At 36.5% G+C, this 21,139-nt stretch overlaps 2 protein-coding genes across 12 annotated transcripts in view; both read right to left on the bottom strand.

The window, feature by feature from the left end:
* Positions 1 to 363: 363 nt before the first annotated feature.
* On the bottom strand, positions 364 to 11,913 carry tnnt2e (troponin T2e, cardiac). 7 transcript variants are annotated; one of them, XM_016535441.1, is made up of 18 exons: positions 11,821 to 11,913; positions 9,438 to 9,488; positions 7,903 to 7,907; positions 7,339 to 7,359; positions 6,873 to 6,878; positions 6,572 to 6,577; positions 5,760 to 5,777; positions 5,633 to 5,656; positions 5,170 to 5,196; positions 5,034 to 5,055; positions 4,886 to 4,943; positions 3,731 to 3,847; positions 3,562 to 3,639; positions 3,344 to 3,457; positions 3,092 to 3,204; positions 2,910 to 3,000; positions 2,292 to 2,332; positions 364 to 643 (listed from the first exon to the last, which is right to left on the bottom strand). In XM_016535441.1, exons 2-18 carry the CDS (start codon positions 9,473 to 9,475, stop codon positions 598 to 600), a joined length of 825 nt encoding a protein of 274 aa, XP_016390927.1. In that variant the 5' UTR covers positions 9,476 to 9,488; positions 11,821 to 11,913; the 3' UTR covers positions 364 to 597. The 7 variants fall into 7 exon arrangements, with proteins under 7 accessions (XP_016390927.1, XP_016390925.1, XP_016390928.1 ...); XM_016535439.1 differs by lacking the exon at positions 7,903 to 7,907 and having other exon boundaries at positions 7,339 to 7,363; positions 9,437 to 9,488; XM_016535442.1 differs by lacking the exons at positions 2,292 to 2,332; positions 7,903 to 7,907 and adding an exon at positions 2,009 to 2,046 and having other exon boundaries at positions 7,339 to 7,363; positions 9,437 to 9,488.
* A 135-nt stretch (positions 11,914 to 12,048) lies between these two features.
* The window catches only part of cald1a (caldesmon 1a), a 57,427-nt gene continuing 48,336 nt past the window's right edge, over positions 12,049 to 21,139 (bottom strand). For 4 of the 5 annotated variants that reach the window (XM_016535435.1, XM_016535438.1, XM_016535437.1 and 1 more), the window contains 6 exons: positions 20,829 to 20,904; positions 20,578 to 20,715; positions 20,353 to 20,448; positions 18,766 to 18,834; positions 16,547 to 16,583; positions 12,049 to 13,463 (listed from right to left, as the gene is read on the bottom strand). In XM_016535435.1, the coding sequence (XP_016390921.1) occupies positions 13,450 to 13,463; positions 16,547 to 16,583; positions 18,766 to 18,834; positions 20,353 to 20,448; positions 20,578 to 20,715; positions 20,829 to 20,904 (430 nt within the window). In that variant the 3' untranslated portion in view covers positions 12,049 to 13,449. Of the gene's footprint in view, positions 13,464 to 16,546; positions 16,584 to 18,458; positions 18,503 to 18,765; positions 18,835 to 20,352; positions 20,449 to 20,577; positions 20,716 to 20,828; positions 20,905 to 21,139 lie in introns of all 5 variants that reach the window. The other variant, XR_001638201.1, reaches the window with a different exon arrangement.

Here is a 21,139-nt window from a genome sequence, read left to right as displayed (position 1 = left end):
CCTGTGGTGATTTTTGTGAATTACACCGCTGCAAATCACGTCTATTCAACTTAAATGGGATGGGCCCTCCAGTGGTGATTTTTAAATAAAGTTTATATTGATCAATATGCATTTCTCAAAGAAGACAATCCATTGAGTGAATGCGTATTGGTTGTTTAACAAGGTCCTCTTTCTATACTTATGACTTTCATTGGTTTCATAATATGTTGAAATGAGTTTATTATTAAGATCATATTGGCTCTGCACCTTTTTCCTTTGCACTGCTTATGAATTACATTTGCATGTGTGGGAATAGTGATTAAAAAACTGGTTTTGTAAAATGATGGATAAGTATGTGAGAAAGAGTCACCAGGACACTTTGTAGGCAGTTTGACTCTTTTAATATTGCAGGGATAAAATGAATGATATGACTGCAAAATACTTGTGTGTCTAAGACAAAAAAGCAGGAATAAAACAGGACATCAGTAAAATATGTCACTTTACTGTCTCTACATGTGCAATCAAACAGAACAATGGTTTCATAATGACTACAAATGCATATGTGAAGAAGGAGACGAAGTCCTCTGGATCTCTGTGGTGCCTCGATTCACTGCACGTTTACCTCAGCCTGCCACCAACCTTGCCCTTGCCACGACCTTTGGCACTGAAAAGAGAAAAATAATCATCAAACCTGCATATAAAAAAACAAACACTTTTGAGATAATTGTTGATCCTTTCATCAGTCCATTGATCTACTAAATCAGAGCATGACATTATGCTATTGAAATTATTTAAATGATTTTGCACATTTTAATTCTAATCAAAATGCATTTAAATTTTGACTTGCAAATTAGCAAATTACACAGACTATTTATCGGAGCATACCCTAATTAATATTCATCAGCAAAGCCATGAATATTAATTAAAACAGCCACCATAAACCAAAAATGATTCTTGTCCTTACACATTTTAAAACAAGTGAAGTGGAAACTAAATAAAAAAACATTATCAGAATAGCAGTTCACAAGATTAGAAGAGACACGTTTCAAACACATGCAAGAAAATCGCATCACTTATTCGCATGCAGTCTATGTTTCAGTCTTGTTTTGGCCTAATGTGTTTCTTACCCTCTCGTTCAGCCTACAGATTCTGTCTCCAGAGGCAAAATATTCATTTTGAACTTACCGTTTTACTGGAGTCTCTCTCATCTATGTCCAATCAATATATTAAGGGAATAGTTCACCCAAAAATGAAAATGTGCTGAAAATTGACTCACCCTAAGGCCTTCCAAGATATAGATGAGTTTGTGTCTTCATGTGAACAGATTTGGAGAAATTTAGCATTACATCGCTTGCTCACCAATGGATCCTTGACAGTGAATGGATCAACTCTCAGAATGAGAGTCCAAACAGCTGATAAAAACATCACAAGTAATCCACATGACTCCAGTCCATCAGTTATGATTTTGAGAGGTGAAAAGCAGCGTGTTTGTAAGAAACATATTCATCAAGATGCACCCATTCACTGCAGAGGATCCATTGGTGAGCAAGTGATGTAATGCTCTCCTATGAACTCATTTCTCCAAATCTGTTCTGATGAACAAACAAACTCATCTACATCTTGGATTTTTGGGTGAACATTTCTAATAATTCATATGTATTTATCTGCATATATGAATGTTTCTGTCAGTTTATGTGGACAAATTCATGTACTGTATGTGTTGGTGATGACAATAAAGTACTGAAGGAGCCACTTGAACTGGTCCTATTAGGATTGAGTGTAAAAATCCTAAACGTTTCCCCATTTGACACTGGGACTGAGCTGGACCACATGCTCCAACCTCGCTCCGGTCAAGATCGTGCGGTTTCATCGGGCCTGGGATCTGAAAGGAGCAGGGTCTGTTGAGCAGATCAAACCAAAACGGCTTTGTCTTGCTCTGCTTAAGAGCAACACTTCCTCTGCTTCCTTCCTCTCACCCAGACCTCGTTGAAACCAGGGGAAAGGGACCAGTGAGGCTCAGGGTACTTACCTCTGGTGATCCCTGACTCTAGCCAGTAGCTGAGTGACCTGTAAGGGACACATACGGAAGTCTTGCTAAGCACAAAAGACAATTTCAACATGACCAGCTGATGGGGAAACCTGTGGATTCGCAGACGTCCGCTGCCTGATTACAGCCACAAGCACACCACCTCCCTTCACCCACGGCAGCGACCGATCGAGAGCCCAGACCCGACACAAATCTGACCGACAACAGTTACTGACAGCAGGCTACACAGCAAGTGAGGTGGCCGCCCTCACAGCCGGTTACTTACTACTTTTGTTGCTCATTGATTCGGGTCTGGAGAACATTCATCTGGAAGCAAGTCAGAGTTTTAGACAGGCAGGCCATGGACGCCTTTTTCACAGTGCCCAAGTGGGAACTATTTAACAGACTAAGTCTTTTAAAATTAAGATGATTCACAAATGATTTTAATTCCGTAATGTGCATATACTGGTGCATTCAAGACCATGAGTTGTCATGTGCATCAGCTGCATTCAGATAACTTTGGTTCAGAGCAAGATGGCGATGCATCTTTTCTGCATAAAAAGCGATTTCTGTATGTCAGAGCTTAGATGTTGTCATTTTTATTATTCACAATAACACCGAAAATGTGAATGAAAAGGTAAATTAACTTGATTTCATGTTGACTTTAAGTGATTTATGTTGTGTCAAATTATCAAAAAATTTTAAATAACATTTTGTAATCTACTTTCTGCAGATTTGAGCTTAAAATATATGTCAACAGCTGATACTGACATTGAAACTCTTGAAATTAGCGCAATAGGCCAAAAGGAAATTGTTATTTGCAACATAAATACAGTATACAAAATTCATATTGACAGTGATTCAAATCTGTTATTTTTTTATTTTTTTTTATGTCAGCACTTACGTCATATTTCTGTCTCTTCAGTTTCTCGCTGAGGTCGAACTTCTCGGCCTCCAGCTGCATCATCCACTGCCAGAGCTCACTGGCCTTCTCTCTGCGAGAACCAATCAGAAGCTTCGTCAGTGGCCATTTCCACACAACCAGCTGATCTGACTGTGATGAGATCATGTTCGGCGGTGACTTACTTCAGTTTATCTTCAGACAGGTGATCGATGTTGATTGGCTTCCTCCTCTCCGCCAGGATCTTCTTCTTCTTCTCTCTCTCCGTCTGTTTCTTCGCCCCCTTGCGGCCCTCGCCCTGCAAGACAAGATCGATAGTGTTTGGTTAACTAACTTGGTACTGCTGCGGTAGTTTTATAAAAGAAAATGTATTCCCTAATGCATGATGATATAATAATAACATATGTTTCTAGTTCTAGAAATCTCTTAATTCAAACCTTCTGCTGGATTCCTCCGTACTGGTGTGTCATGTTAGTAAGCACTTTCTTCTTCTTAGCATCTTCATCTTGTTTCTTCCTCTGTTCCTCTTGCTCTCTTCTCTCCTTTTCTTCCTGAAGAGGGATGATGGAAAGAGTTTCACTACATTTCTATGCTAGCACTCAGTATTATGGAGGTAAACGGCTGCTCCCTATTGGCTGAAACGAATGTCACTCACAGCCAGACGGGCTTGTCTCTCTTTCTCCTTCTCCGTACGGACTCTTTGCTGCTCCGCCCTCTCAGTGCGACGCTTCTCCTGCACAGATACAACACTGTCAATCACAAGTTATTTAGCACTTAAAGCTGTCTAACCCTGTTCTGGATTAGATAGTTCTTCCAGGACTTACGATTCTGTTGACAAGAGCGATCAGCTCCTCTTCATCTTTCTTCCTCTGGATGAAATGAGCCTCGATCAGAGACTGAAGCTCAGATAAATCCTTCTCCTGACGCTTTCTGTGGATGTCCTGTTACACACGCATGAAAGCAATGTTTACACTAACATACAACTCTATAGTACGAATAATAGCATCCGTATTTTACAAATCGTGAAGAACATGCATAAATGTGTGGTATTCAACTCATGACACTTGTTTTTACTTCTGAAAAGACCGAAATGGTGGAAACGCTGGGTGTGTGAAAAGCTTTGCAGTTCTAAATGAGTCGCATAAAATTTTTTAAAATGAAATTTTCCTTTTTATCACTTAATGTTCAATTATGAGTACTGTATCCTACAATGGATAATGGAAATAATATACATCTAGATTTTTAGTTTTAACTTCTTGACCAGACTATCAGAACTTAAAGGGATTGTTCACCCAAAAATGAAAATTCTGACATCATTTACTCACCCTCAAGTTGTTCCAAATAATGTTAGTAACCAACATTGGCGCCGTAACGGGGAGGGGGGAGTTAGGACAATTCCAAAGGCCCGACGATGGAGGGGGGACCCCCCCCTCCCCCAACCACCCCCGCGGGGGCCCAGGTGGATACGCTGTTCAGGGGGCCCAGAAAACGTAGCCGCGCCCCTGGTAACCAAACAGTTGACGGTAGCCATTGACTTACATAGTATGGAAAAAATACTATGGAAGTCAATGGCTACCGCCAACTGTATGGTTACCAACATTCTACAAAATATCTTCTGTTTCAACAGAAGAAAGAAACTCATACAGGTTAGGAACAGGTGGAGGATGAGTAAATGATGACAGAATGTTTATTTTTGGGTGAACTGTCCCTTTAAGAGTTTTTTTTTTTTTTTACACTATGTTGGATTCAAAATGGAAAATAACAGTTCAAATTTCAGACATAATACTTGCAGAAATAAAATTCACATAATAAAGTCATGTGACAAATGTAATGTCATGTATAGCATACTATTGAAAATATTCATCATTAATAATGTGCAGGTTTACATAATTCGGTATAGTTTAAGCAAGACACCAGTATTCCATTCCAAACACTTTGAAGCGACTACAGGAAGTGATGTAATTCAAATCCAAACTCACATCAAAGTCCACCTTATCTCCTTCAGGAATCTTTGGAGCAGTGATATTTGGCATGAATCTGTAAAATAATTGTTGGTCATGAATACTGACGGTGTGCAGTATTCACATATATAAACATAAGAAAGAAAGATATCAGAGTAGAACATACTTTGGCTTTGGTTTTGTCTCATCTGGGGATAAAAAAAATATACAAAATACATCATCGCTATGAATATGATGCAGAAAGTATGTTACAGATTCCCAGAATCAATCAAATGTATGTGTGTGATTTATGGAGCAGTTACCTGTGGCCTCCTCCTCCACTGGAGCTTCTGTTAGATGAAGACAGATGAACAGACACAATTTCACATTAAGACTATTTGCATAAACACATTTGAAGTGTTTCAAGGACAAACAAACAATATTTGGGAATACGAAACGATCCGGAACTAAAGAAATGTTTTGATTTTGAAACAAAAGCCCGGCTGAATGTGACGACCCAATGTTCTGACAGCAACAGTCCTCACTCATGCGATTGAAATGAACTGATATGTTACATCATGACATACAAACCTTACAAATAAACCGTTTCTGTCCTCCAGCCTTCACAATGACACATCATGCAGTTGATTCAATTCAGATTATCACATTTCGTACCCCCTCCATCGTCGGGCCCAAAAATGAGAACGTGAATATCTGGAAACTCTTGCTAAATGTTTCGTTCTTAATCTATATTCTATGAATGAATATAAACCTGAGGAGCTTTACCTTGTGGTTCAGGTTCTGGCTCCTCTGTTCAGATATGGGATAGTTATAAGTGGTTAAAAAGAATGAAGATTTACAGACACTTGTATATACAAATAACCATGATATTAATAAGAACTGAAATAATTACCTTCTACTTCCGCAGGCTCTATTATAAGAACAGCACATCAGTTAGTTTACAAAAACTGTAGCTTCAAATTTTTTAAACATACCACAACATAAATCCTGTCAATCAGGAACAGATCATTCCTTTATGTATTTTTTTTGGATAAAACACATGAAATAAAAAATTCAAATGTGTTGATGCAGTGGTTTAAAGATATTGTACCTAAGATATTATTGTTTTTAAATAATAAAACATTTAAACAACTGAATTAACAAATTAAATGAGGGAATGATTACCTTTGACTGGCTCTAGTATGAAAATATTACATGAATTACTAAACACCTTGCATTGGTGATTGTATATTTATATGTACAGAAAATCACCACAAATGTTTCTAAGTTATTAGAAAAAGGTGAATTTACTCAAAATAATGCAATAAAGTTGCTAAAGTATGAAAGCTTGGTTCTGCCACAGAATTAAAAAAATAATAATCTCAAAATTTCTTGCAATTATGAGCTTATTTCTTGCAATTCTGACTTTTCCCCCCTATGATTAAAAAAAAAAAGTAGAATTGTGACTCATAATTTGAGAACTACTGTGAGTTTATATATCTCGCAATTTTACTTAGAATTGCAAGAAACAAAGTCTGAATTGTGAGAAAAAATTTCACAATGACCTTTTTCATTTTTTTATTCTGTGGTGGAAATGGGCTTCCATACTATTGTCTAATTTTTTTTAAATCACTAAAACAATTTAAAAATGAGTGAACAATGAAATAATGGGTGCATAAATTACTAAATACAATTATTGCTAAGTATATGTTGTGAAAAATTTACCTTCCACTTCAGGAGGGGTAATGATAGAATAAGTGAAAGAAAGAAGGAAGAAATAAATAATTGCATAAACGAGGATGAGTAAGTGAATGAATTAACTGTGAAAATAAACTGAAATATCTACATGCATGCATGTGAAAAGCAATGAAGAAGCAACTGGTCTTTCTAATGGTTTTAGGTCACATATGTGACCCTAGAGCACAAAACCAGTCTTAAGTCGCTGGGGCATATTTGTAGCAATAGCCAAAAATACATTGTATTACTAAATACAATTATTGCTAAGTATATGTTGTGAAAAATTTACCTTCCACTTCAGGAGGGGTAATGATAGAATAAGTGAAAGAAAGAAGGAATAAATAAATAATTACATAAACGAGGATGAGTAAGTGAATGAATTAACTGTGAAAATAAACTGAAATATCTACATGCATGCATGTGAAAAACTCTAATCAACATATGACCCCTTTAAAGGCGATTTTCTCAGCATTTAGATTTTTTTTGCACCCTCAGATTCCAGATTTTCAAATAGTTGAAAAATCGACCAAATATTGTCCTATCCTAACAAACCATACATCAATGGAAAGCTTTATTTATTCAGCTTTCAGATGATGTATACATCTCAATTTCGAAAAATTGACCCGTCTGACTGGTTTTGTGGTTCAGGGTCACATATGTGGTATCAAAATCTAATTTAATCATATTTTGGAGTTCATCTTAAATTGAAACTCATGCAGGAAAAGCAACACAACACACAGCGAACACGGTTTTACCTTCCTCTTCGGTTTCCTCCACTACAGTGTGAACATAATAACGATTAGTAGCAAATACGTTCAGAAGCATAAAAGGAACATTTGCATGATCAAGATGCTGAATCAAGTCAACAGATCATCTTCAGCCTTTGTCAGAACATTGAGATCCACCCAACAGCTTGTAAATGACATTTCGAGAAAGTTCATATTCAGAATCTAATGCCATTTGCGTGATCATATGGATGCGTTAAATGAATTTAATGTGATTTTCACATAATTATTTTGACTATGCCATAAATCCTTGCAAACAAATATTAGATTTACGGACTGTTATGGACAGAATGTGGGAACTGACATCTGAGACAAGAGGAAACAGACATGGGCTGGACATACTTGATATTAAAATGTCACTCTACACAAAATTATATTAGTCACTTGAGTTACTCAACTCCACTGGCCAAGTGAAATCACAGTCAAAAACAGCACAATAGCATGCAGAACTTCCTTTGGACCAGCCTCCATTTCCATCAGGACATAATTAGTGATTAGTGCATGAATAAGCATGCTCATCTCATACTGGCTTACCTTCTCTATCACATGGTGAAGAGAGAAAAAGAAAAGGATAAACAGTTGACATTGAGTTGGATAAAGAAATTAAAAAGATGATACATAAAATTGGGTTACACTCTCAGAAACAAAGCTGTCACCCCAATAGGGAACGCTCTCACTAGCATTTTTTAAAAGTTCTAAATATGTTAGAACAAACCGTTCTTAAAGTAATGCTTATGGAGCGTTCTTATAATATTATTAATATTTGATTACATGTTCTTATTGAGAGAAAACGTTCTAAGATGAACATTCTTGGATGTTATTATGATGTTATTTGTACTTGATGAATGTTCTCATAATGTTGAGAGAAAACGTTCTTAGAATATTAAAAATAAATGTTCAAATAATGTTTTATTTGGGTGAAAATAAAATTAGTAGAACGTTTTAGGAACCTTTGAATAGTGTTCTAATCACGACAAGAAAACTGGACATTTTAACGTTCTTAGAACATTTCAAATAAATGTTCAAATAACGTTTTATTTTGGGTAAAAACGTTAGTAGAACATTATAAGAAACATTTTTGAAACCTTTAAATAACGTTCTAATCACGATAAGAAAACAAAACATTAAAACAAATGTTCAAAAACATTTTATTTTGGGCGAAAAAGTTCGTAAAACATTGTCAGAAACATTTTTGTAACCTTTAAATAACGTTATAATCACATCAAGTAAACTGGACATGTCAATGTTTTAGAAACATTTCAACACAGTTATCCCACAATGTTTTTATAACCTAAATTTGTACTAATGGCTAAAATGTACTAATATGTACAATTTAGGTATGTACTTTTAAAGCACCAATATGTACCATTTAGGGGTAAATAAGGTACAAAGATGTACACTGACAGCTTTCTGAGAGTGTAGATATAAACAATGTAGGTCGTGTATGGAATTTCCTAGCATACTGCATACTACTTTCACTGCTTCTGCTGTATACAGTATGTGCTTGGAGTATTAGCACAGAATTGTATATCCCACAATATAATGCTAACTTTAGAAAGTTTTTTTTTTTTTAACCATTTCTGCTCTGACTATTACTATTACATGATCAGACTATTAAACTTTAAGATATTTTATGCAAAATAATTCAATCACACGCATGTGGCAACAATGTCACACTATAGGTTACTGCGGTTTCAATTATTTTAGTAGGCCTATATAGAGAACACTCTCAAAAATAAAGGTTCCAAAATGGGGTTTTCGCAGTGATGTCAACTTTTCCGAGAACATTTTAATAATCTAAAGAACATTTTGTGGAATGAAAAGGTTTTATGGATGTTAAAGTTTCTTCATGGAGATGCTTTTTGAATACAGATATGGTTTAATTTTCCGCAGAGAGGCTAAATAACAGAGCTCGCAATACAAACGTGTCAGTCGTTGCCATAGTAACACGAGATGCTATGAGATGTCAATAGAGTAATTAGACAACCGTGCTGAGTCGATACTTTGCAGTGTTCCATTCGGAATACAAATGAATTAAAACGGGTAAAAAGTAATGAGTTCATACGTACTGAACTTCCTCCTCCATGACTTCTTCTGTGTCAGCCATGACTAGTAGATTCCTGATAAAGGAAATGAGTTTCAATTATAAAAGGACCTTCCATGCACGTCTGAATGAGTTCATTCAATTTCAATTTATTTCAGCATGTACTAACTGCAGAACAAATCCTCTTTAAACCTCTGCCAGTGGCCCTGATCCCAGAGAACAATAATCTTTATGTTCAACATTGTTGGACCATAACAAGGATTCGTATTCATAACTGTGTTTAACAAGCTTTGAAAAAGCAGCATCGCTGTCCTGAAGGAAATAAATCACACTATAAAACATGTGATTAATGAGCGCAGGAGGCTATTTTTGCTTGTCATAAACTACGGTTTGGAACAGGTGCTCCACACTTTGCCAGACAATGAACTTGGCTGATCTCATCCAGGCCTGCCATTCATTCTCTTGTGTAAATCAAGAGCGAGTGTGTCCTTGGCATCTATTTTTGAAGCACATTGTTTGTGCAGGACATTGTTCCACAGCTTCTAATGACGTTAAAGACCCGTCTAGATTTTAATGCAACTCATTAGGATTATATAGTTGTCCCACAAAGTAAGAAAAAGAAATAAACATCACTCAAAATTGCTTGTAAATTTCACTAAGAAATGGCCAGTTGAGCATTAAATTAAACATGAAATTTTGAAGCAGAAAAACTGAAATAGTATTTCTTGTAAAATTTTTTTTTTTTTACAATGTATAGACCCAAGTCACAATTAAAAATATGTAACTTGGCTGATCTCATCCAGGCCTGCCATTCATTCTCTTGTGTAAATCAAGAGCGAGTGTGTCCTTGGCATCTATTTTTGAAGCACATTGTTTGTGCAGGACATTGTTCCACAGCTTCTAATGACGTTAAAGACCCGTCTAGATTTTAATGCAACTCATTAGGATTATATAGTTGTCCCACAAAGTAAGAAAAAGAAATAAACATCACTCAAAATTGCTTGTAAATTTCACTAAGAAATGGCCAGTTGAGCATTAAATTAAACATGACATTTTGAAGCAGAAAAACTGAAATAGTATTTCTTGTAAAAAATTTTTTTTTTTTACAATGTATAGACCCAAGTCACAATTAAAAATATGTGAATGCCATTGTATTGGGCAACAAAATGTCAAGTAATATAGCATGCTTTTCAAGAAAAAACATTAAACAAAATAAAGTTTTATGATTTTTATTTTTTAAACAAAATGTTATTATGTTCACAATTGAGATAAAAAGTGGAACATGCACTGTAAAAAGTTTTTTTCTAAGTTTCAAATAAAACAGATGACTGGAGTTAATATTACAAGAAAATGTTTAATTCAATGTGTTACTTTATTTCTTTGTAACTGTGAACTTTACTAGCAATCTCTATGTGAAAATTGTTTCTACACCATTTTTTACACCAATTTTATTTATTTTTTAGTGTGTTTGTAATGAATGACAAGGAGATCTGACCTCCTAAAAATCACCAAAACACCAGCTGATTGGACAACAATTACAAAAAAAAGCCAAAAGTGAATTTCATTTTGCACATTGTTTGATATTTCCTTTTAATGCAATGAAAACATACACTGTATAAATAAATAAAAAAGTTGAGTTGTAAATAAGGAATAATGTAGTACATTTTCTAATTAAAAAAAAATCTAATTTCTTTGCATTTATTTGTGAAATTCACCAGCGGTTTCTGAGTGAAAATTGTTTCAAAGTAAATCCTACACCATTTTTATTCTTTCATTGTATTGAAGTGTCTAAATTCAAACTGTAGTTGCTGAAGGTCCAAAGGTCAGCAGGTCATCCAACTGAAACATGTTTTTATCATCTTATATTCACTCAATATTTGCAGCTCAATAGCTATTGGGGTCTTCAGCCTATCTTGTCTGATGGCACTCAAACTAATGGCTCTTCACAAAGAGATCATCTTGGATAAAGGTTGTTTTTAAATCAAGTCCTCGTGATAATGAGAGCAGGCAGGAGCAGCCAGTCTTTGCAGCAGATTAACCATCTCACTTTGGAGTTACGTGCGTTTTACATTAATAAGCGAGGGCCGGTCGTGCTCCATCCGAAAGGCTGGAAAATCACAGGCTGACGGTGGCAGGAATGTTGCCATTGATAGTCTGTATTAAGCTGCATTAAGGCAAAAACCCAAAGCATGCAAACCACCAGTCCCTCTGGCGAACAAGACGAGCATTGCATTGATGATTGCACAGACTACGCCATGAAAAAGAATGAAGAGGGTGATCCTCAGACCTGATTCACACATTATGGGAAACTTCCCACAATCAATTTAATCCGGTAGGCATGCAATTGTTGGTTTTAGTTATGAAGGAACTGTCAGTTGGATCTGATAACAAAATCTGAAGCCTCTTACCTGAGGTCTCACCAGGAAGAATGAGAGATGGGGTCTTATCTCGAGGGTCCGGGCAGCAGACAGTTTCAAACGAACCCAAAGCTCACCTAATACAGACCTGCCAGATCATGTGACCTCACTGCTTTGCTCTGATTGGCTGCCAGAGCTGAGCCTATTGTTAGAGGAAGCGGAGCATGCCAGTTATGTGATATACGGCTGCTGGAGTATTGAGAAGCACACAATCACAGGTGTTTTTCATTGGTCTCTTTATTGTGGTCACTGAGACAATACAAGATGAAACATTTGCTCTGTATGGAACTATTGGCTACAAACAGTCATATTTGTAACAAGGTAATTGCAATTAAAGGTGGTGCGACTTGCATCGTGTTACTCTGAAACAATACATAAGTGTTGAAACAAACAGTAAAAAACTTGATTGTCAAAAAATACAAGCAGAATACAGGAACTGTGAACATTTAGAGACATTAGTGTTAAGCTACGGCGGCAGAACTGGATATTCTTTGTCTGACAAAAGACGTCAGAAATGATACACGTTTAAATGACGGCATTACTTACATTCTGCCAACTAGCGCTGTATTGAAAGCCGACGACATCCGTGTTGCAATTTAGTATGAATGATTGCAACAGAAAGAAGAAAAATTATACACTTGAACATTAAACATGATTTGACTTTGTCCTTCTCCTTGGATGGTTTTGGATTAACCAAGGCCTTGCATTATATGCAAAAACTGTGAAATGTACTCAAATATAAGCCAAAAAGTGCACTTTCCCTTTCTGTCGAGTTGAACAGTTTTTAACCAATACCGATTATTCCACATGATTAACACTTACAAAAAGATGGTCACAAACAACTTCAGACCAGTGTTTCCAAGAGTAAAAAAAGCCAAAGATAATGTAATAATGCTAACGGTATGACTATAATGGACTTCTTCTGAATTAAAACTTGCTTTGATATAAAATAATATTGAGAGCAAAAGCAAAGACCATTTTGTATCAAGCAGTAAAATATATAGTTAATTACAAAAACTTACACTATGTGCTAACATATATTATTAAGACAATTTTTATTAAAAAAAAGTGTCGTTACGACAAAAAATACAAAATACAGCTACACTACGGGTGCTCATATTCGGTCTGGAACTGGCAAACAGGCATGAAATGCAAGGTGAAGCTTTGCTTTAGTTATAAATTAACAGGTGAGAAGGGTAACTAACATGTTTAAAATGAATGTGATTTCACAAAAGACAGTTCGGAATGCAACTCCTCGTCCTCCTTTTCAGGGAATCTCGTAATGTTTTGAGTTGGCTGCTGTTATATAATTGTTATATAATCGAAACAAATTACTTGGTCTCTTGTTTTCACAGCCTTGATTTCAGTTTAGCAGAAGTTACATGCAAAGGCATTGCGTTTATTTTATGATGGTGCAAGACGGTGACCTGTGAATACAGTGATAAAATATATATATATATTTTTTTTTATTTTTCTCTCTTTTATACTGTGTCTACTCACATAGATCTTCCTGGCAGTATAAAATGCTCGCATTTTTTTTTTGGTATTAATAAAAGTAAAAAAAAAAAAAGGAATGTTGTGCATTCTCTTGGTCCCTGCCTCTCTGGCGTCTTTGAAAGGTTAATGGCCCGTTCCTGTTAAAAGACAAAAGAGAAATTAAAAATAAATATAAACTGAATATGCACTATGCAGGATTGTGCATGTATTAATAAATTAAAATAGAGATTTGAAATAAAAAAAACTTTGAATTCACAAAATAAAGGCTGTTGTTTTCAACATTTTATTGACCAAAGAATACTGAAAAAATTAGTAGCTTGGTCTTCACAAAAATATTAAGCAGCACAACTGTTTTTAGCATTGATAATAATAATAATAAAAAAGTTTCTTGAGCAGCAAATCAGCATATTAGAATTATTTATGAAGGATCATGTGACACTGAAGACTGGAGTAATAATGCTGAAAATTCAGATTTGATCACAGGAATAAATTACATTTTTGTATTTTTAAAAAATATCTGAATTTTTTGATCATGCAAATGCAGCCTTGTTCAGAACCAGTGAAATAAGTAGATCTCTAGTATGTCAAATTTTACCCAAATTTAAGGTACAAATAAAGAATGATTATCATACAAAACTTGTTTAAACATGATTGTTGCCTGTTTTTATGGGACCTGGTCATATTTTGTCCCTTAGAAGGGTTAAATGGTGTGTGTTTGTTACGATCTTCATTAAGCCAAGAATCTGAGACAATTAAACATCTTAGCTGTGTGTATTTGTGATCTACACCCTTTTATTTTTCGTGCTCCAGAGCTAAAAACAGCTAAAAGAATATCTTAAATGTGCGGCGTCGGACCATTTTTAAGTGGTTGGAAGGATTAAGTTTTCATGACATCTCCATACGGCATGCGGGCACGCTAATCTTCTACCGCCCCATGCAGTAATGTGACAAACATGCACTGACAGACGCCCAGAATCCACGGCCTGATACTGAGACGAGCAGAGCGGGGAGGGGCAGGCCACGTCGCCCATTACCCAAAAACCGCCTGGCACGCCCGAAGGTCACCGCGTCCTCATCTAGAGGAACAAATGGCCGCTATTCAAAATAGAAAACAATGCCAAAGAGGCATTTTAAAACACTGCAGCCGGTGGACGACGTGCCTGCAGCGATGATTTATCATTGGCAGGGACTCCTGGCAGAGTGGATTGTGGGTGTTGTGCAATATGGTGGAAACTGCCCTTCACAGCAGGACCCCTCAGGGACACAGATAGATGTATAGGCTATAATGCAAACACACATGCGCAATGAAACTCACAAAGTGTTCTAACCAAGCAAGCTTTGGGCTTTTTTTTTTGCTGTCTAAAACCTAAAAACTCTTTCAGATAAATCTGAATCTTTATCTAAACAATCCACTAGGACATTTTGATAATCACTTGGTTTCAATTGACCTTTCTTTTCGCATAGTTGGGTACAATTTTATATTGGTAAATGGACACTACAACAAATGTAACTACATTAACTGGTTTTCTGTAATTAAATTCCAAGGTAATTTAACAAAGTATAGTGCTATAAATTTACTTTTTAAATTAAAATGTATTATGTTAATTTTATGATGTTAATACTCTTTTCTGCAGGTTTTATAAGGGTAAATGTAATACTTAAGATTAATTCTCTCAGGAGAATTTAGGGAATAAATTGAATGGAACACAATATGTCAATATTGTCTCTAAATGTAAAAATCTTGTATTAGCAATGCTTCAATGTTTGAAAATACATCCTCCAACAGATCTCCATTAATTTTTCATTCATTTGACAAAAAAATTAAAATAAATAAATAAATAAAAAAAACAAATAAAATAGTAAAAATAAAATAACATAAAAGCTTATGGTTCTCCTAACCACTAGAATATGGCAATATATTTTACTGTACCTTCTTGATCACACTGCAAGAAAAAAAAAAGTTTTTCATTTGTATTTTTCATATTTCTTGTTTTCCAATGTAAATGTATAAAGATTTTAAATCAAGATGCATTTACTTGAAAAGGTAGTTTTTCATAACCAGTAGACAGGTGATTATTCTTGTTTTAAGCATTTAACTCAGTATTATTCAATTTCTCAGAAAAAAAGACTTCATGGCCCGGTTTCATAGACAGGGCTTAGCCTAAGCCAGGATTAGGCCATAGTTCAATTAGGACATTTAAGAAATTTTTATAAACATGCCTTAGAAAAAATCATTACTGGTGTGCATCTTAAGACAAAACAAAGCCACTGACATGTTTTAAGATCAGTCAGTGCAAGTTTCTTTCAGTTGAAACAGCTCAGATTTACATTTTAGTCTAGGACTAGGCTTAAGCCTTGTCTGTGAAACCGGGGGCATATGTTCAAGTTTGCATCTAAATGTATCTTGATTTAACAATATTTAGACATTTGCACTGGAAAACAAAACAAAAATACAGAGGAAGATCTAATTTTCTGCCGTGCGTGCAACATTTAATGCCATGACTTTATGAATTTAGGACTTTCTCTCTGATTTAAGACCTTTTTAGGCCTTAATTTGTAGAAGGATGAATTAAGATGTTTTAAAGGGATAGTTCACCCAAAAATGAAAATTTGATGTTTATCTGCTTACCCCCAGGGCATCCAAGATGTAGGTGACTTTGTTTCTTCAGGACAGTTCAGACATTGCGGTGAAAATCCGAGGTAAAAAACGATATAAATACTGTTCAGTTTCTTGCACAGACCGATCGTTTCGTGTCTTTAGACATCAATGTATCGTCACGAGCCGCGTGAATTTGCCCGTTGTTTGTGTATGTTTTATGACTCAAAGCCGTGATTCCCATCCACTGACATTATAAGACTGACAGACTGCAACGGTTTGAGTTAAAAATCTCAGTTTGTGTTCTACTGAAGAAACAAAGTCACCTACATCTTGGATGCCCTGGGGGTAAGCAGATAAACATCAAATTTTCATTTTTGGGTGAACTATCCCTTTAAGACCTCTCTTTAAGTCCTGCAGAAATCACGAATCACTTGGAAGCCTAGCCCAGTGTGAAATCTTACTGGTCCAAATCCTTACTTGTCATAAAATTATCTGAAGCATCAAATCCGTTGTAATTGCCCGAGACTGCATTGCATCACACAGCAATTTTGAGCTGACAAATAGCTTTTTGTTGGAAATTGGACACTTTACACAAATTCATTTTATCTTGTCGTCACTTACCATTGGTGACGGATTTGGTCTCTCCTCTGCTTGCGACCTGGGTGAGGTTTAAATCAAAAAGAGAGATGGAAAACGGGAGAAAGAGAAACAGAAACAGAGAGAGAAAGAATAAGATGAACATAAATACAATCTACAGTAATGTAGAGCTGAGCTCTTCCCAGCCCATCCGTCTGCTATTCCACTTACGCCTTCACATTTTATTTTACATTTCCTTTTTAACATACTTCTTTTGTGCCTGTGTGCTCCAAAAAGTCATCAGTGAAAGCGCTTGTGGTCGACATGCTGCGTGTACAATGACAGGAACATGCTTAGCATTAGCATGGTTTCATACAGCACTCTTTTTCCAGATTCACATTCAAGTGAAACCCTCATTCCTTCCACTCCTGACCAAACAGCACTGCTGGTTTTGGTAACATCAGTGCGGTTATGACCACAGATTTCCCTTCATTAGGTTCTTTACGTCACCATTTACCAGTCCTTTAAGCACTCGGGGCCAAAACTGCAGTCTGTGGCTAACCGCGGCCTTGGCCTGATCTTGACACCTCGCTGACAGTCCAGCAGTGAATTATATTGTGCCCGATCCAAAGATAGAGCCGCCCGCTCCGAATGACTACCATTATTATCTGTTTGATCTGTGGATATCAGTCTTGTTGTGTTGCTGTACAGTCCTTTGATCTACTTTGTAGTGGAAAGGGCTCTATAAATAAAGTAGACTTGAGACTTGATATAAAAATATGAAGGCCAGGGCTCGTGGGAATGCCTTTTCAGGTTCAGACGATGGGATCGACTCGAATTGGTTTCTATTCATGACCCGTGAGCGTCTGTGTGTGTGTGCACGACCGCCATGTTTGGTCAACTGGATCCCAAGCTGGTGTTAAAATAGATCTTCTCACAATAGGCAGCCCTTTGTTAAGGGGTGATGGGTGTTAAACCCATGTGTGACGGGAAAAAGAGAGAATGGAAGAGAGAGGGAAGGTGAAATTGATCCTTCGCTAAGCTCTGCCCTGCTGATCATTCCGACAAGCTTTTGCACATTTTTAATGAGCGTCTATGGAAGTCCGGTGTGTCTGGATAGTTTTAAATGGAATTTAACATTTTTGTTATATTTAAATTATATATTTAATTTAAAATATTATTATAATTTAATTTTTTGTTGAAATAATGATATATTTTATTTTAAATATTTATTATTTTATATTTCAATAATTTTCCCCAAAAATACTTGCCAAGTCACTTATAATAGTAACACTTATAACACCCATTATTTTTTCCTTCACAAAATCTTTAAATAAATCTTGACCTACATTTGGGTAAATCAATGTTAATTAATGTTACACGCTGATTCAGGTCAGCAGATGCACCAGTGACTAATAAGTTGACAGTACCATTGTGAGCTGTTGAAATTTTACATTAGTTGTTACAAAAAATGTTACAAAAAAGGCCTCTCTCTTTGCAGTTTACCGTCGTAACCCTGTAACTCGATTCTGATTCACAGTATCCATAGTTTCCGATCACATTACTGAATAATTTAATCATTTAATCAAAGTTTTCACTTGCAAAACTTTCGATTGCATATACAAGATGCTTTGGACATGTACTGAAAAAGCTCTCTGTTTCCTGAAAATCTCCTATTAGACACATTATACTGCTTGTCTGAGTGAGCAATGGAAGCTGAGGTGGGCGGAGCTTAATGTAAAAGTCACGTTACTCCAAGGAGTTACTCCTGGTGATTTTAAAGCACTTCCTTCCTGCAAACAAACCGCCTGCTCTTGTGGCAGTGAGTGAAAGTGCAAGAGAAGCTCTGTGAAGAAACAAAAAAAAAACCAGCCAGTTCCTAAGCCATCCTGTGCTAAATGCATGAAGTGTTGCTCGTCAAACACTGTGCATTCCTGTGCAATAGAGTAACATTTACCTCCTCAAGGTGGTCAGATCTGTAGACAATTAGCAAGGGGACGGCTTAAAACACAAAACACACAGGCAATGTTATGGCAATGTTATTCTCCGCAATTATACTGCAGATATCAGTAGAGTGGGTGTTATGACTGTAACTGTCTCCAAAGGCCTAATGGCATGCCTGAAGGGTTGTAAAAACCCCACAGCCTGTTGTTTGGACAAATAAGTGCTTTATTAATTCATTCTCCAGGGGCATATGAAAAATGTTATGTGTATAAATAACTAAGAGAGAGAGCCGATTGGGGAAAAAACTGATGTTTGGTTACCTTGGTAGCAGAGGACCCTTTGTTTTCCCATAGATTGCGTTTGCTGGTCACGTCGCCCGGTTTCAGGTCCTGCAGGAGGGGAAGGGGGTGTAATATCAGTCGTGAGATGGCCCTGAACTACTCAGCTCATGTAAACACACACACACGCGCACGTCAATCTGAGAGAAATGACATAAGGGATGCCAGTGTCCTTATGGCAGAGGAGCATGCTTGGAGGGGAGGGATGTTTGCATACCTGATCTCCGTCAGAGAGAGAGAGAGCAGAAGAGAGAGCAGAGGAAAGAAGCCCAGGGGAAGAAGCAAAGGGAAATCTAACCGTGGAAGAGAGAAAGAGAGAATGACAGAAAAAACGTGAAGGTACAGTTGAGATGAGATCAGTTTCATATGACATAAGACAATGCAACTTGACTAATATGACGTTTATATGACAGTTCAAATATAGTAATTATGAAGCAATGTGTTTGATTTTTAAGTATTAATGTTTTGTAAAGTTTATTCATTCATCCAATAAATGAAATACAAATACAAATGTATTTATATAATAATTTTATATAACAAAAACTTTAAAATAAATAAATAAAAATATTTAAATATAACAAAAATAATAAAAATAATTAATTAAACTATTTAAAACAAATATGATATTTTAAAAAAGTCAATTTTGTCCATTGTCTGTCATTATTAAATAGTTATAGCAAACTGTAAGGATAGCTATAAATATTGCTATCCTAGCACTTGAGCAACAGGTCAAAGGTCAATCCTATTATGGTAGATGCTATGGGCGAGTGTAAATGAGGCTGGCTTCTAAAAAGCGAAACAGTAACAATACCGCCCCCGGATGAGAAAAAAAAGTACCCAGAAATTAACAGAGTACCTCTTTATTCTGTAAAAAGATGAACTGTATAATGAATGTGGTTTTAACTGTAACTACTTATTATGACTGAATTTAGATGTTCACGGCAATTATTTGCTTCATTTAACTAAGACTATGTAGTCTGTAATTAAACTGGCATATTTTTTTACATCATAATAGACTTTGCTGATTTAACAAATCTAGCTTTGGATGGTTATTGTGATCATGTTCAGCATTTATAGTGGTGTGACTGTATGTGCCTTTTGACTTTAAATTCCCATATCAATGTTCAAACTGCTGCACTAGACTTCTAAGTTAACACAGATTTGTGCATTTAAATATATTTATAGCTTCTTTTCATATTACATCCTTATTTGAACAATGAAGCCAGAGTTTTAAAATAAACAGCCAATCAGTGATGAAGGATAGCAGGCATGCCGGAGCAGACAGGAACGTAAGAGAAAGCCTGAATACACCCACTCCTTTAATCACTTCTATGTGATTACATGACAGAAATAGTCAAATGCACATATAAACATCTGAAATTACTCTGCAAATGCTCCCATGAATCTCTTTCTAATGTTTTTTTAACATCTGTTTTAGTTCAGTGCTCTGTATTTTTTCCCTTCGGGTTGAATCAGTACCACTAGGTGGCGCCAGATAACAAGACTCATCACATCCAGATATGATGCACATAGAGATCAGGGGTGTGATGGACAGGGTCAAAGGCTTACCGCGGGTCTTCCTCCTGACGTTTTGCCCGTCTCTGGAGTTTTGTTCAACCAATCATTGATGCGGCCGGCCACGCCCACCTTTATCCCAGCTGCATCCTGTACAGGGCGGAACAAAACACTCCCTTTAAGGTTAAAGTTCAGAATGTGACGTTGGACAGGAAATGGGTCCAAAAGGACAAGTGGGGTCCCTTTCCCCACCCATCTATGTGAATGAACATCACAAACCTTGTTGGTGGATGCCGGGCTTCCACCAGAGCTGAAGACATTCCCCTTCTCCCACATGCTCTTGATGTTGCGAATACCGTCTGTCACCATGGGAAGATCTATGGCAGCTGATCTAGGAGATCTGACCTCTTTGTGGCCCTGAATGGAGGGAAAGGCAGAGATTACACTGTGCTGTCTTCTGGTGTCCTGTGTTTATTTTAGATTTATCTTTCGCTTGTGTTCAGTTTGAGAGAGGATGATGTAGGACTCACCTGCACGGCGCTGGTGTACTGCTCTAATCGGTTATCAATCTTAGACACCACAGGAGCATGAGACGCCTTCACAGAACTGACACACACACACACACACACACACACACACACACACACAAACATCAGCGCATGCTGGTATTTATAAGCATCACTTTCACAATGAAAGATTGTAGACTGCAAATTAAAATGAATCAGTAGTTCATGTGTGATAAATAGTTTGCGATGGATGGATGGATAGATGGATTGAGAGAATGACAGACAGACAGACAGACAGATAGATAGATAGATAGATAGACAGACAGACAGACAGA

This window comes from Sinocyclocheilus rhinocerous, unplaced genomic scaffold (genome assembly GCF_001515625.1).
Source record: "Sinocyclocheilus rhinocerous isolate Xijiao unplaced genomic scaffold, SAMN03320098_v1.1 scaffold395, whole genome shotgun sequence".
NCBI classification, from domain to species: Eukaryota; Metazoa; Chordata; class Actinopteri; order Cypriniformes; family Cyprinidae; genus Sinocyclocheilus; species Sinocyclocheilus rhinocerous.
Note: the sequence above shows the minus strand (reverse complement) of the source record. Positions and strands in the feature narration are given on the sequence as shown.